The sequence below is a fragment of the Notolabrus celidotus genome, chromosome 12, assembly GCF_009762535.1.
Source record: "Notolabrus celidotus isolate fNotCel1 chromosome 12, fNotCel1.pri, whole genome shotgun sequence".
NCBI lineage: Eukaryota > Metazoa > Chordata > Actinopteri > Labriformes > Labridae > Notolabrus > Notolabrus celidotus.
The window spans coordinates 4773115-4788719 of NC_048283.1; the positions used below are offsets into that span (position 1 = coordinate 4773115).

Below are 15605 nucleotides of genomic sequence, written 5' to 3' on the forward strand. Positions count from 1 at the left end.
TCATTTCTTTGAGAAAACAGAGAAAATAAATTGTATTAAATAATTTCCTTTTGGGGCTTCCGTACCTACGTACAATTGTGCTCCTTTCTTTTTTGGTACATTAGCCCTAAAAAAACATGATTAAATACATTTCATTTGGACAGTTTTCTCATCATCTTGAGAAAACAAAGCTTGTTATCTTGAGATAATGAGGAAAATAATTTGAGATCTCGAGACAACAGGAAAAATAAAATGTATTTACTCATGTCCTTTTAGGGCTTCCGTACAAAAAAGGCCTATAGCACTTTAAATAATGAAATTCACGTTTTTTTCGAAACGTTTCAGAGTTTATTGATTTCAAACACATTTTTTTTTGTCCCTTTTGTCAATTTAAAAATACATTTACAATGTGAGTTTTGAGTTATGGAGGATTTTGTCTCGAAGATAACCTGCTGTATGACATTCCTGCGTCGAAATACCTGCTGTGAGGAAATGCGAAAAGCGTCTATTGTAGCCATGGAAACAGACACTCCATAGTACTGATGGCGTAGATTGGTTAAAAATGCAGCAGGTCTTTGTTTTGTCTTCTCTTATTTGCTAATGTGAGGAGTGTTTCAGGAAGAGAAACTAGGACTGTCGGCTATCTTTAAGAATTGGGATGTTTTAAAAGGCAAACATCGTATATGACAGGCCAGATTAACTACCTGTTGCTCGTTTCTATGTTGGAGGAAGGGTAAGAGACAGCAGGGTTGTCCTTTTAAAGCTTCTTTCAGACAAAAGTATAAAATATATACAGCTCTCACATTTTTTATTTACAGTCTATGCTCTCACATCAGAAGATAGTCATTTTACTTGTGTTATATTTTAAAAAGTAACTCTGTGCTTAAATATCTGCAGTTGAACCACAGGTGACTCATGGAAACAAATGCTGAAAATGTCCAATCCTGTTAAAAAAGTCAGACAAGGAGAAAAACAACCCCTGAAATCCAGAGGAAGCCAGAGCAAGTAAGCCATACCATCCCCTATTCACAGATAAAAATCAGTCTGTTCAATATTGAAGTTCAATATGAGATTCCTCCAAAAACAAATCACCTGATAACTCTGTTTTCTAGGGAATCTAATGATCTCAGGAGGCTTCAGTCCCTGCTTGCCAAAAGGAGCCCCAGACAAGAGGTGAAAGACAACAAATGACGCCACGCTGAAGGACTGTGTCTAGACGTTTTGATAACGATACAGACCAGCTCATGTTTCTTCAGGCCTGTGAGATATTGTGGTATGAGACTCTCTGTGTTGCAGGTGGCAGCGCTGAGTCACAGTAAAGCAGTACGCAGCAGTGGAGCCAGCAGATCTCAAGGCCCGCATTCTCCAAAAGACAACAACAGACTGAAGAGTGGGGGCGAAGTCAACAGTGAAGCTGCTGAGCTGGAGAAATTCAGGTTTTCAATCTAAATTGTGCAACTTTTATCCATGGCATCTGAAATGTTGTGTTCTTGGGACAAAAACACACAACAATAAGCTGTGTAATGTACAGTATGATGGTTTTAAAGGGTTAAATTAACACTTCAATGTCCAGAAATGCACATTTTTATATGATCTAAGTTCCATTGCAGCCCATATTTTCCAAACTACACTATTTGAATTTTGCTGAAAATGTTATCATAAAATCCAAGTTTTAGAACTGAAGCAAGCAATCATTTTTTCTCTCTGGGGTAAAAAAATGATACTTATTTTGTGGTGTGTTTAGTCAAAAGTCATAACACTCATCAACAGCCATTAATAAGTGAGGTATTTTGAGATTATGGCGAGATCTCTGTGTTTTCCTCTGCCTCTGTATCCAGCAATCTATAAATTCCAATCGCTCCCGTCAGCTCTGACCAATCAGAATCAATCTCCTAATTGGTCCTCCTACATTGTTCTGATTGAGTGTGCCCTATGATTTGTTTGTGGGTTGGGCTTACAGGAGCATAGGGAGGGAGAGGGGTGTAGTGAGAGGGAAATCTGGTGTGGGGGAGTAGTGTTGACATTCAAAATCTCTCCCTGAACTGATGTTTGTTCCAGGACAACCAACAGCAGCTTTAAGTCGGTTTTAAATCAAACAAAAGTAGAGTAATATCTAGTTGGTTAACCATTGTCTAGATTCAAGCAGATGAGCATAACCTTTGCAATTAAAATAGTCAGAAATGTCCCAGTTTTGACGTAAATCACAAATAATATGATCAAAAAACAAGTAAACAAGTCATGTGAATACTTTGTTTTTGACACATAACATTTAGCAGAAAGCAGAAATTATTGTGCTAAAAATAAAGTCAGGAGTTAGAAATATACTGATCTCTTATGGCCGATACAACCTGTGTTATGTTGTCCATTTTATGATAAATGAAATACCTCAATTGGTTGTTAAAAGGGTCCTGACACACTCAGTAGATGTGAAGGATGTTATCATAGAAGTTCTTATGTTTTTTTACTTGCTGAACATTCATACAGTCTGTAATATTTGAATGCATGTCATGCACGATCATATTTCAGCATCACATACAGAGACCAAAGATCCTTCAGCAGCCACGCTCTGCACACACTGTTCTCTGACATCCTTACATGTTTGGTCAAGAACCGACTCTGCAGGTAAATCAATATTTACCGCATTTTACTGTTCAATATCTTCAAAGTACACAATGCTCATACCTGACTCACAATATAAACTCACTCTTTAGTGAATGGATCGATCATGCACCACCTGAGTCTGTCCTAAGAGTCCTGATATGCCTGAGATTACTCATCAGAGATCCCCAGCATCAGGTACAACTCAACAGAGTTTATTCTTACTGTTTATTGTGCATTTTATGAATACTTCCTTTTTGTAAACTCATTCATCTTCACTACTTCTTAGAAAATCCTCCATCAGCTCCAAGGCATCAATTCACTCGCGAGGGTAAAGGCTTGTTTCTCACATGTTTTCAGTTATCATAAATCTGATATCATCCTCACTGCTGCTCTGTTTCTCCTCAGTACATGGAGTCTGTTGCTGCCCTGTATATATCATGTGGGGAGCAGGCGTTCGCAGGGCAGAAGCTGGTCACAATGACATGTGAGTAACCTGAAGGTATTAAAGAGGCACTGATAGCATGAGAGATTGTAGAGTAAGGCACTGATAGTATGAGGGATTGTGTGTGTGCTTTCATCAGCGCAGTCTTTGTTGTTTGATCTGCAGACATGTTTCAGAAGCTGTCTGCTGCTGCTGCTGAGACTCAAAGAGTCTGTGTTATCCAGAGCGGCGCTCACAGGGTGAGTGATAAGTCAAGTTAATGCTATCTGTTTGTTTTTAATTCATATCCATGTCTGAGACTAACTTAGTGCCATAACATGAAGTCATTCCTGTTGAGGCTGAGGAGTCATACACTACTGGTGACTCACTAACTGCCCCACAAAACGTGATGTGTGTTATGGGCTAAAATAGCAAATTTTTATTACATTTTTTCACATTTAAATTGATGTATTTCATTTATATCTGCCTTTATGTTATAGTTACAGACTTTGCACATTATACCAATGACAGAAATCCCTTTCTTTTACACTAAATTTGCACTATAAGTTACCACCCTTAGTAGTAAATCTTTTCACAGATATGTTTGTTGACATTTTGTTAAATGTGAACAACCCAAAACCAAGACAGCCCACAGACAGTGACACACAACAACAACAACAACAACAACAACAACAACAACAACAACAACAACAACAACAACAACAACAACAGAACAGATTATATTCAAATGTAAATGATATAGAGAAGTGTATACAAATTAATATATGTACAAATAAACAGCAAAATAAAGAAGTACATAAATAAAGAAGTAAATAAATACAAAAATAAAAAAATAAAATAACATAAATAACATAAAAAATAATTAAGAATAAATCAATAAATTGTTATTGGTCACTCTGCCACCCTCAGCATCACTTTTGAAAATTGCCAAAATAAAATATCACCTAATCAGGGATCTCAGAGAGGTCCAGCTCCTGCAGATACTTAAAGGACAAGTCCCACATCCTGTGAAATTCCTTCAGGGAGCCTCTCACTAAGTGTCGGATTCTCTCCAGCTTCACAAAGTGAAGAATCTCCTTATCCACAACAGAGAGGAAGGAGTTGTGAGGGATTTCCATTAAAGCTACCCTCAGTAATAAATCCAAATGTTTTGTAACTCCTGACCTTTACACCAGGGCCATTATTAGGTATAAAGAGGATAGAGGTACACATAATAATTTGATTAATCTATTGCCATGAAATTTAATGAGAATCATTTGAGTTTTTGTAAAGGTTATGCAATAATCAGACTAAAGTTTTGAAAATGTATGCCCAGGATATTTATTAATCTAATGGAGGGATTACAATGAAATTCATCTCAGACAAGATTTCAGAAAAAATTAGAGAACAGTGAACAAATCGATCAGATGCTGAGTCTGATATTTCTGCTCTAAACTTGGTTTAAATGTCAGTATTGCTGCAAACTTTGTTGAATAAACTTTGCATTTGCAGGCATTAACTCTCAGTCATCAAATAAATGAACGACAGTCCTAAAGAAGGGTCATGGCATTGCTTTCACGCTCCGAGTTAGAAGAATGTTGTCTTTAAATATGAGGAAAAGAGTCTCTGTTTCTTCTATGTTTATCGGTTGAAAGTGAATTTTGCTTTCTAATGAAATGAATGATTCGTAGACCCTGGTGAAGCTTCTCTCCACAACAGACAGCAGTGTGCTGCTGGGAGCCCTGCTGGCCCTCACCACTCTGGCAGAGAGGTAATAAAATACTTCAAGCATTTAATGAAGTCTCGATTTCGTCTGTTGCAAAGATATTTTTCTTCTGCAGCCCAGAGTGCAAGGAGGAGATTGGTCAGCTACAGATCGTGGAGAACCTGCTTGTAATACTGCAAGAATATGACCTGCTGTCAAAGAGGTCAGTTGCTGACATGTTTGTCTCCGTCTGTCTCACATGTTGTGGAAACATTTCCCCATTTACTCATTCTAAAAATATACTTAAAATAGGCAAACGGATGAAGTCCTGTCTTGTTTTGGCTCGTCTCCTAACTCCTCTTATCTGAAAGTAAACAAACAGATTGAATTTAGGACCCTTTAAAACTTTAAAGTGCAGCCAAGAAAGGATAATTAGATTCAATTGATAAACTAGCAGCAAACACAATTTGAAAAAAAGATACAAACAAGTAAAGTGATTGTGATGTTTTCACCAGAATGAGTGCAGAGCTGTTGAGGCTCTTGTCCCCGGTGAGACAGGTCAGGGACCAGGTGAGGGGGCTGGAGGGTCTGCCGGTGCTGCTGAGCCTGCTGCACAGTCAGCACCTGAAGCTGTTGTGGAGCGTGGCCTGGGTCCTGGTCCAGCTCTGCGAGGATGCTGACACCAGAGCAGAGATCAGGAGCTGGGGCGGGGTGCAGCAGCTGCTCCGTCTGCTCAGCAGGTTTGTGGCACTGAGACACTGAGCTTTAGTGTTGAAGTTATTTCAAGTTTTAAAGGGATGCTACACCAACATCATGCAACATAAGAATAGAACACTTGCGATACCAACTTTTGCATAGACACATTTTTTGCAAGCTGCATCATGGGAATTGTAGGATCAAGAGACTTCTACAGTTTCTGCAGAATCATTTTCAAATATTCTTCTCTTTCTGTGTGTCTCATGTGAGTCCTTAAACTTAATGTTTGTACAATTGTAAGTTGCGGCAGTGTAAAGTGAGAAAGGTTCAAATTTCTACTCTTACATACAACAAAACATACCATATGTAAGGCTAGCTTGTTCTCAAACTGTGCCATGTTTTCGTTCTACATGTATGCACTGATCTCATGAATGTGCTAAATCCATATCAGATTAACAAAGAAATCAAAAGTCTGCTAAATGAAATGTACTGGTTGCTGTCAGTTTTAGCCCTAAAAGCATCACACATAAAAATGATATACCTCAGCTTTACCTTCAAGGATTTAAACTACTAGTAATGGAGGATGCACTTGAGCATCCAGCCTTAAAAAGGAGTTTGTAGTTTTAAACTTTGTGTAAATGACCAAGAACGTTATATTTACAATATAAAGTGAGGTGATGTGATGTCTTGCAGCGACAGGCCGTATGTCTCTGACCGTTCATCCATCGAGACGCTCTCCAGTGCTAATGCAGCCGGCCGCATCCAGAGAGAGCACATCAGAGAGGAGCTCAGCCTGCAGGAGGAGGCAGACAACATCATGGCCCTACAGTCAGGTCAGGATCATAGCCTGTATAAAACACAGATGCAGTCTCTGTGACGTCTCCTATTGATTCCTGAAAATACATTATGAAGCTAAATGATGGAGGGCGCCAAGAGAAAACTTAAGCTTTGGGGCCAGGCTTTAAAAATTTTATAATCTGCAGGGGCAGAATAGGCATGTTAACATGAGACCTAATGTAGATTCCTGGGTTAGTCAGCCTCAAGTGGACACTTTGGGAACTGCAGTCTTTTGCACTTCTGCATTGGCTTCATTTTTCAACACTGCAGGTCTGCACTTGGTCTGGAACTTTAGAACTTATCACATACTGCACAGAAAATATTGAGTTTTCTAAAGGATTTCTAAGAAGTTTTAAATCATGCAGTGCAGTTTGGATGTGTTGATAATGAAAGATGGTTTGAAATTCTTTACTGTAAATTGCCATCCCAGAGGAGACTTATCAGTGGCTGAGAATGTAAACAATTTGTTCCTGTAGTGAGAACCCAGACCTCTGAGACGTGACTCAAGAGCTCTGAATTTTTGAGGAAATGCTTCTCAGTTTTCTGTTTCTTAATGTTTGAAGCCACAAAAAATAAACACAACTAAAATGGGTGATGGAGGTTTTGTCTCACTGTCCAAATAAGTATCATTAGATAATCTTCTGCAGTCTGAATGTGTCAGTATTTCAGTGATTCTTGTTTCATCTCTTCTTGTAGTTTGAGGAGTGTCTTGTGAATATCCACAGATGTCTTGATCTCTCTCTGAGACGATCAGGTCGCATTTAAGAGATCTTAAATTAATACACATCTCCTTTTAATCTCTTGTCCAGCCTGCTGCACAGTTTTGACTGAGCTTAGTCTGGATGACACATCTGCTCACCACATTGTGCTGGTAAGGGAGACAGTTCAGAAAATGGAAATCATTAAGCACAAAGTCCACCTTTAGGAAAAATAACAATACATATGAAACATTTTCAAACATGTCTTCTGTTCCTATGATATTCCTTTCTCAGGAAAACGGGGTCTACATCATTGCAAAGCTTATTTTGCAGCAAAACTCAGGACCAAAGCTCACATCTCTACAGGTAAGCATTATATAATAGAATGATGAATGGATGAAGCTGTTAAAACCAGCAGAGGCTAACTCATTTGTTTGTGTATCTGCAGTGCTATGTGTTTCGGACCCTCAGGTTTCTCTTCAGCGTGGAAAGAAACAGACATTTATTTAAGAGGTGAAACTTTTTTTACTTGAGAAAGAACATCATTAAAACATCCAGTTCTTGTCATGCATAAGCTGTTTCTGTTTTGCAGCTTCTGGTTCTCTGTTTTGGAAAAATGTCTCTTTAAATGTTCTCTGATGCCGTTATGTAATCCTTCCTCCTTTCAGACTCTTTCCCACAGACCTCTTTGAGATGTTTATTGATGTTGGACATTATGTTCGAGACCTTGCGGTCTATGAGGGACTGCAAACCAAAGTTTCACTCTACACTGTAAGAGAGGTTTATAAATAGATCAGTTTATTTATATGGTTTATGGGTGTTAGATTAAAGGAAGTATTACTGTTCTGTGGTCTGTGGGGGGATAGATAAACATATGGGTGACAAAGAGGTTTCTTTAACTCTGTGTTTTATGACGCAGCAAGAGGAGCTGGACAGTCTCAGAGAGAGCATTGACACTGTGGACCAGAACCGCCCTCCCCTTAAGGTCATCAATGGTTACTCCATACTGGACCACCTGGGTACCGGGGCCTTTGGGAGTGTCTTTAAGGTATGAGTCCCGAAACTGACGGCATCTGCATTCATGTTTATTTAAAGATCTCTTCATCTTCGTGCAAAAGTGTGTTCGGTGGTGAAACTAGCGGTCTAAGCACCCCACAGACAGAGGCTATAGTCCTCGTCCCAGAGTTTGCCAGTTCGGCTCCCAGCTGCAACCATTTGCTGCATGTCTTCCCCCCACTCTCTACTCCCCATGTTTCCTGTCTCTCTTCGGCTGTCCTATCAATAACGCCAAAAATAAGCCCCAAAAGTGCATGAGGTGGTTTACACTAAGTGTTATTGGTTCTGATTATTCTACTCAATGACAGGTCCGAAAGCAGAGTGGTCAGAACCTGCTGGCTCTGAAGGAGGTGAACCTTCATAACCCGGTGTTTGGCAACGACAAGAAGTCCAGAGACAGCAACGTGGAGAAAATCATCTCTGAGCTTTCAATCATCAAAGAACAGGCACACAGTTTCACTTTGAATCGTTCAAATCTTAATGTATTACCATTCTGAGCGTGTGCAGCCATATTTCATGCTGTTTGCATGTTTCTTCTTTTCTAGATGTCACATCCGAATGTTGTTAAATATTACAAGACATTCTTGGAAGGTGAGGATAACATTCTTTAAACAGCTCTCTCCAGAATCACGGTAAGGAAAGAATGATCCAACAACAAGAGGTGCTACTGTTTCAGGTGAGAGGCTGTACATCGTGATGGAGCTGATCGAGGGCGTGCCGCTGGCTGAACACTTCAACTCGCTGAGGGAGAAGCAGCAGGAGTTCACAGAGGACAGAATCTGGAATGTCTTCATACAGGTAAATAAACTTCAAATCTAGCTGTTTGGGAAAACAAATATCTTACTTTGGAAGATTTGTTGCCTTTTGAGCGGGTCATCCAAAGTGTCCCCTACAGAGTCTGTGTCCTGGACTTCAGTAACAACACTTCTGAATGAGCATCATTAACAAAGTCAGCATGAAAACATCTGAGTCTCTCATCTTGTAACTTAACTACAAACTGATTGCCTCCATGTTGTCTTAGATGTGTCTTGCATTGAGGTACCTTCACAAGGAAAAGAGGATAGTCCACAGAGACCTCACGCCAAACAACATCATGCTTGGAGAAAAGGACAAAGTCACCATCAGTGAGTGTGGATTCAAGGCTTTCCACTCATGCTGCCTCGTCTTATTATAAAAGTTAACCTTGTGTCTTTTCTCTGCCTGCAGCTGACTTTGGCCTGGCAAAGCAGAAACAGGAGAACAGCAAGCTAACGTCAGTGGTCGGCACCATCCTTTACTCCTGGTGAGGAAATACGTCTTGAGCATCCAGCAGCTGATATGTATTAATCTCAGTCTGTTTCATTACCAGTAAAAAACCTCCCCACAGGAGCTTTAATGTGAGGTCTAGTGGTGAAAGGGTTTGTCAGAGACGAATACATCATGACGTGAGGTCCCTTTATTTTTGTGTGTTTCAGCCCAGAGGTTGTGAAGAGCGAGCCGTACGGAGAGAAAGCCGACGTCTGGGCTTTGGGCTGTATCCTCTACCAGATGGCAGCTTTACAGCCTCCTTTCTACAGCAGCAACATGCTGTCGCTGGCCAGCAAGGTTTCAAAATAACACACTGTTTAAATGTTTTCCCCCTGTTGAATCTGAATATTATTTTCCTCTTATTGTCTCAGATCGTCGAGGCTGACTATGAGCCAATCAAAGACGGGGCATTCTCAGAGAGACTCACAGAGATGATCAGATGGTGAGGGTATTTTTAAATGACTTGTTTTGAAGTGTTGTTGCATCTGAAGCACAGATGGAGTATCTAAATTTAAAAGATCCCTTAGTTTTAAGTTTTGAAGCCAAAACTTTTGAAATAGACGTTAAATCACTCATCCCTCTTGCTGTGCTGTCATGTGACTTCCTGTCAGGTGTTTGAGTCCAGATGCAGACCAGCGCCCGGACATCGTGGACGTCAGCTCCAGGATCTCTGACCTCATGATGAGGCTGATGGATGGACTCTTCACTTCCCAGAATGCACTGGAGAGGAGAGCAGAGAGAGACAGGAAACGAGCGCAGAAGTACTTTGTGGAAAGGCAACGAAGCAGAACGGACTGCTGTCACTCAGACCTGTGTCAGGTAGACTAGAATCTAAAACTCAACAGGGTTTTATGAGGGACTACATAGTTTAAACTTCTTGTTGTTCACACATGCTCTAATGAAATATTGAAGCGCTCTTGTTATTTTTGCTATGAATTTTTAAATACATCCTGTTTTTTTGCAGGAGCAAGCCTTGATGAACGAAACCCCGACTCCACGCTTTTCTGCAGCCTGCACTTTGAACCACAGCGAGCTGAAAATCAAACACGGTCAGACTTCACACAGACTTAGAGAACTTTGACATTAAAGTTGTAACGTGTTATAAATAGTTTCATGTGTGTGTCTTCAGATGATGCTTTGGATGGTGAAGTTGAATCATGTGATGCCCTCACAGGGAAACACCACGGTAAGATTCCCTTAAATTAGTCACTCAGTGCATGAAAAGTAAAACACTTCACTGCAGCAAAAGTGTGTCAAAGTGGCGGCAGGAAGCAAGAAGACACTGTGGCAGCTTAACTATGGTGTCTAAATAGCAATTAGCATGTTCATTTTTTACCTTAGTTGATGGTGATTCATGCATTAATGCTGACAGCCCTGATTTTAAGTTTGCTTGATTCCCTGTGATGTGAATTTGTCATGATTTGATCTCTTGGATTGCTTTGTTTATTGAAAGGATTAAAGTCCAGGGCCTGTATTACACCTGACCAAACTGCATCCAGGTGAGTGAAAAATGTCACTTATTTCTGTGTGGTCATGAGAAATTCATCCAGAGCTTCATTGCTGTCAGATGAGTTAAATATGCTGCACAGTGACATGGATTATCTATGTTAAAAACAGAACATAAGACTGAAAAAAGCTTTGAGATACAAAGAAAATTTAAAGACGTTTGTTGATATCAAATGAAATGATGTCCCAATTTGAAATCTTGTTTATTTAGGTGACTGGTTAAGAAGGATGTGACCCTGGGCATTTAAGTCATGCTGTATCTTATCACATTTAATGATCTGTTCTTTCAATCTTCCGTCTTTCAGCGAGGATCACACCACTGCACAGATCAAACCCAGACCAGGTACCTTTGCCTCAAATATCATGACAAAATAAGTTATGACACATCACTTAAATCTAGATATAAATGCATAATTAACCTATATCTGAGGAGTTTTATGTAAAATAGGTCAATGTTGTTTATTTAGCCTCAGTCTGTGTGTGTGTGTTTTTGCTCTTCCCTCAGTGTCAGCAGGGATCTGCGTCTCTCAGAAGAAGCTCCGGCAGATTGATGACCCCATTCAGAGACTCCTCGTGCAGCTGCACAAAATCATCTTCATCACTCAGGTACAGTAAAAGGACAGCATTCCCTACATCTGTTTAGATATGTGTTCTTATCACATTAACTTCAGTCAGTAATATTTATAAAGAGGGTCTAACCAAACTGATAGACATTACTTTTATGATTATAAAAGACACTTGGGTATTAACCTTTTGCTAATCTCATAAAATTAGTGATAAAACATAATTATCTGTTATATGAAGGTTTGACATTCCCTGTTTTTCCAGCTTCCTCCATCCCCATACCACAACATCAAACGACGTCTCATCGAACGGTTTAAAAAGTCTCTGTTCCACAGCGGGAGCGATCCGTACAACCTGAAGGGGGAGCTCAGCAAGGTTTGTATGATCCACAAACAGTCTGAACTAAAGTGCAAGTTAGTTTGCTTATTCTGTCCAACGAACACCCCAAAATGAAGCTGGGAACAAATGAGTTGCTGGAACAAGACATTTGGGTTGAAAGAAGCTTGATTTCAGCTTGAATCAGATTATATTACCATCAAAGTCTTCCTGACATTTCTGAAGTACTCTGTGCATATTTATCAGATACAAGAGCACATGAAGCCTTCATTAAAATAAAGAAAATTAGCTCATGTCAAGTGAGATGTAAAACAAGGAGGAGTACCCACATGCAGAATGAGATTTATTAACAAAAGATGAAACAAAAACGTACTTAAAAAGTCCAAACAAATTAAATCCAACAACTGTCGAGGAGCACTGGAAGTAGGTCTGTGCATGGAACACATGCAAGGATGTAATGAACCAGAAACACAGGGACTAAATAAACACCAGGTAACGAGCAACAGGTGTGGACCCAGGTGAAACTAATGAGGGTAATTAAAGTGGAGGGAAACACACACAAGGGCAGGAAGTAAAACTAAACCAGACACACAGGGATCAAGAACTACAAAATAAAACAGGAAGCACAATAGACTTAACCAAGAAACAGAAGTAAGAAAACAAAATAAAACAGGAAATCTAAGAAAATACAAAACTAATCTACAACAAGAGAGTCGTCCTTAACCAAGAATCTCCTTTCTGCTCTGTAGCTCCTCCAGGCCTCTCCAGACCTGATGGAGTTTGGCTCCACCACTTCAGATTGGTGGCCTCTGGTCCAACACTTCAGTGAAAACCCCAACACTGCTGACCACACAGGTAAGAGTTTTCACCTCAGTCACTGAAGTAAATTCATACCTTGATGTTAAACTTTTAATATAGAAAGATCTGTTTGTTCTCTTTCTCGCAGGTGATGGGAATCTCAAAGATGGAGTCACCTATCAGCAGATGCAGGTCAGTTTATATGATGACGGTTGGAGTTGTGTTGAAGTCCCCCTCTTACCATTACTACATTCTTTTATCGTACAATTTTTAGAAGCCATAACCAGGACAGTAACTTAGCCTTAGACCAAATTCTGTAGCTGTATTTAATTTGGTACAAGGATCTTTAATTTCTTTATGGTCATATTGAACATCTTGTAATGTCATTCCCTGTACCATATACTCTCTCAGGCGATCATTGAGGAGCTGCTGGAGGAAAACAGCTACTACGAGGCATCAAACTCCAGGTGACCTGAACATTTACTCATCTGTCAAACACCAGACACCTAAAGTTCAGTCAGTTACCATCAGTGTGTTGGAGCTAATGTACTTTTCAATCATTAGTCAAGTTCAATAACAGTTTATTTCTAAAGCACATTTAAGAACAGTCTCAGATGACCAAAGTGCTGCACAAGCCTGAAAACACAAAGTGCAAAAGTACATAAAAACAGAATAGCTGAGTTATAAAATGTTAAGACGTAAAGCTCATCTGAGGTGGGATTTGAGAGTTCAGAGTCTTATAAGTTCACTTTTCATCTCCCTCTGAGCTGTTAAAGCCTCGCCTGTAATCTAGGGCGAACTGTTTGCTGAGAACAAACTGTAAACAAAAGTGGGATTGTCTAAAAAGTCAAGGATTATGAGTAATGTGAGAAATCATGACATCAAAACTGAATATTGATTTTTAATAATGCTTGTGTGTGTTTCCTGTTTGTGGTTGGATCCCAGAGAGAAGAGATGATCAAGGAATGTGGTGACGACTTTCAATATTCATCCTCAGATGTCACAGCAGCAGCTGGAAAATCAGAAATTTATTGCAGTGTGGAAAGATTTTCATCCACCTGCTTCCACAAAGAAAAAGGAAAACTCATGTCTTCTTGACATGTAACTACAATTTGGGATGCATTGATGTATTGGTTGTGCATTAATGGCTGATTCTTTACCTGTTAAAAGGCATCAGGCCATCAGAACATGGAGTGAGATGGACCGATGCCATTAGCCGATGTGTAACTGCTGTGTTGCATTACTTTCATGCTTTAAACCAAACGGAAGATTCAGAGAAGAGGGTTTTTATTTACCTGTGGGGCAAACCCAGTTTTTTTTTGGGTCAAACCTTTAAGGAAATGGTGGCAGTCGTCTCTGAGAGAGATCTGAGACATACTGTTTGTAAGACATGTTCCAGTAATAATTCAAGAGGAGGGGCTACTTGCAGCAACTCAATACTTAGCTTGTTATGTTGTTATATACTAGCTTGAACATTAAAATCGAAGCTGACATGTTAAAGCCACCACACCACACATTTCTCAGGCAATCATCAACATTGTTTTGGTGATAACGCCTAACATCAGATATAAATGGCCGTCTTGATCAAACAGCAGTGTAAATTCCAAAGAATTGTTCCTCTGTAAACCTCTGAAGATTATTTAATGTGCGTACACTGTCTTTAGATGTTTGTTTGTAATGAAGCTTGATTTGAGTTCTTTCTGTCTGATCAGTCCACGATAAGCTCCTCGTATAAAAGTAACCAAACCTCAGACTAGTTTGTCTGCAGGTCCAGCTCCAGATACTCTGTTTGTCTGACTCTAGCTCTTTAAATCCTCAGGACCAGACTCAGCTGTTTGTGTGTTTAAACTCCTCTCTGCAGGACTGCACATCGCAGCGTGTGTTGAATGGATGCAAGCCAAACTTCCTCACTTTCAAAGAGCTGCAGCTTTGTGCAGACTTAAAGAATAAAAGCGGGTCAAATGTTTTGATTTTTACCACCTTTTGCTGAACTTGAACTAAATCCACATGCACTTTGAGTTACTCTCCTCATTTTCACTTTAAGCAACCTGTGAAGAATGTTTTTTGCATTTTATCCTGTGTGTTCTTTCACTGTCATTTTGAAATGTGGAGGGCAGCAGAGGGGACACTTTCTCATGCACTTTGATCCAAAAGGGATTCATCTGTTTAATCTGACGGTTTCAAATGATGTACTAAATAAACAATATTTAATGCAGACAACATGCAGTGCTGAACATTTGTCTTTATTACAGAAAGGGTAAACATTATTTGTCGGGGAAACATGCCAGATAAAACATGCATGTGTGCAAATATTTAGATCTTTTATTTAGAAGTAGCACGACAATAATGTAAAAATAAACACATTCAACACATCACTGAGGTTAAAGTGCAGCGGCTTCGTCAGCGTAAAATACACTTCCAGTATAAACAGTAGCTACTTGTTTGAAATTAAGCCTCTCCTGGGACAAATTTGGAGTCTCATTATTGACTTTCTTGAATCTGTTGCACAACTATCTTTTTATTTTATCTGCAGAAGATGAAGCCAGTTATGACAATGTGGTATGTTAGTTATAAAAACGTTGTTAAGTGGTTCCCAAACTAGCTTCTTTAGAGTGTCACGGGGTATTCTGAGAGATTTGTAGATAATAAATGAGACGAAGCAGAACAAATAAAGTTTGCCAAAAAGTATGATTTAATTTTTTGGGGATGTTTCTCTAACATCATTCTCTCTTTGTTTATTTTGGATGGATATTAGATATTTTAACTCCAGAGAGAACATACTGAAATACTCAAGGGTCCCAAACTAGACTGTGTTTTTTTTGTAAGAGGTCATAAGCCAAAGCAGTTTGTAATATACTATATTTTATAAGCGTATCACATCTTTCTTTGATCCTGTCTTTAAGAGTTTTGTGTTATAACATTCTTCCTGTCACATTTGCACAGTAGACTTTACATGTCAACTCAACTTTTACCTGAAGAAGCTGCCTGTGTATCTTTTAAAAAAACAAAGATAACATGATTTATTTATTAAAGAGACAGCCTTTAGTAAAACTCAAAATCCCAGCAGCAGTTAAACTACAGCTTCTTTCTACCTAAATAAGGGCTCCATGTATCACTCACA

At 39.4% G+C, this 15605-nt stretch overlaps 1 protein-coding gene and 1 long non-coding RNA gene across 2 annotated transcripts; one reads left to right on the top strand and one right to left on the bottom strand.

The window, feature by feature from the left end:
• The first annotated feature begins 315 nt into the window (after nucleotides 1-315).
• Nucleotides 316-14701, top strand: nek10 (NIMA-related kinase 10). Its single transcript, XM_034698532.1, has 36 exons — nucleotides 316-712; nucleotides 877-984; nucleotides 1092-1152; nucleotides 1276-1415; nucleotides 2506-2601; nucleotides 2691-2775; nucleotides 2867-2908; nucleotides 2986-3064; nucleotides 3188-3261; nucleotides 4693-4772; nucleotides 4843-4929; nucleotides 5222-5446; nucleotides 6096-6235; nucleotides 7049-7110; nucleotides 7232-7303; nucleotides 7386-7450; nucleotides 7606-7708; nucleotides 7857-7985; nucleotides 8302-8439; nucleotides 8539-8584; nucleotides 8670-8791; nucleotides 9015-9117; nucleotides 9200-9275; nucleotides 9448-9577; nucleotides 9652-9722; nucleotides 9892-10099; nucleotides 10245-10329; nucleotides 10410-10466; nucleotides 10734-10779; nucleotides 11092-11129; nucleotides 11292-11392; nucleotides 11615-11725; nucleotides 12436-12541; nucleotides 12633-12676; nucleotides 12896-12951; nucleotides 13430-14701. Exons 2-36 carry the CDS (start codon nucleotides 905-907, stop codon nucleotides 13440-13442), a joined length of 3171 nt encoding a protein of 1056 aa, XP_034554423.1. The 5' UTR covers nucleotides 316-712; nucleotides 877-904; the 3' UTR covers nucleotides 13443-14701.
• On the bottom strand, nucleotides 4318-6235 carry LOC117823361. Its single transcript, XR_004633380.1, has 2 exons — nucleotides 6064-6235; nucleotides 4318-5070 (listed from the first exon to the last, which is right to left on the bottom strand). It is a non-coding gene; the product is annotated as an uncharacterized LOC117823361 (long non-coding RNA).
• Nucleotides 14702-15605: the final 904 nt, after the last annotated feature.

Bases quoted from the DNA above. Each gene is read 5' to 3' on its own strand.
- nek10 (XM_034698532.1), top strand. From the start codon at position 905: ATGCTGAAAATGTCCAATCCTGTTAAAAAAGTCAGACAAGGAGAAAAA. The intron at 5,447-6,095 runs GTTTGTGGCACT...GATGTCTTGCAG, and splicing joins CTGCTCCGTCTGCTCAGCAG to CGACAGGCCGTATGTCTCTG. The intron at 7,986-8,301 runs GTATGAGTCCCG...ACTCAATGACAG, and splicing joins CCTTTGGGAGTGTCTTTAAG to GTCCGAAAGCAGAGTGGTCA.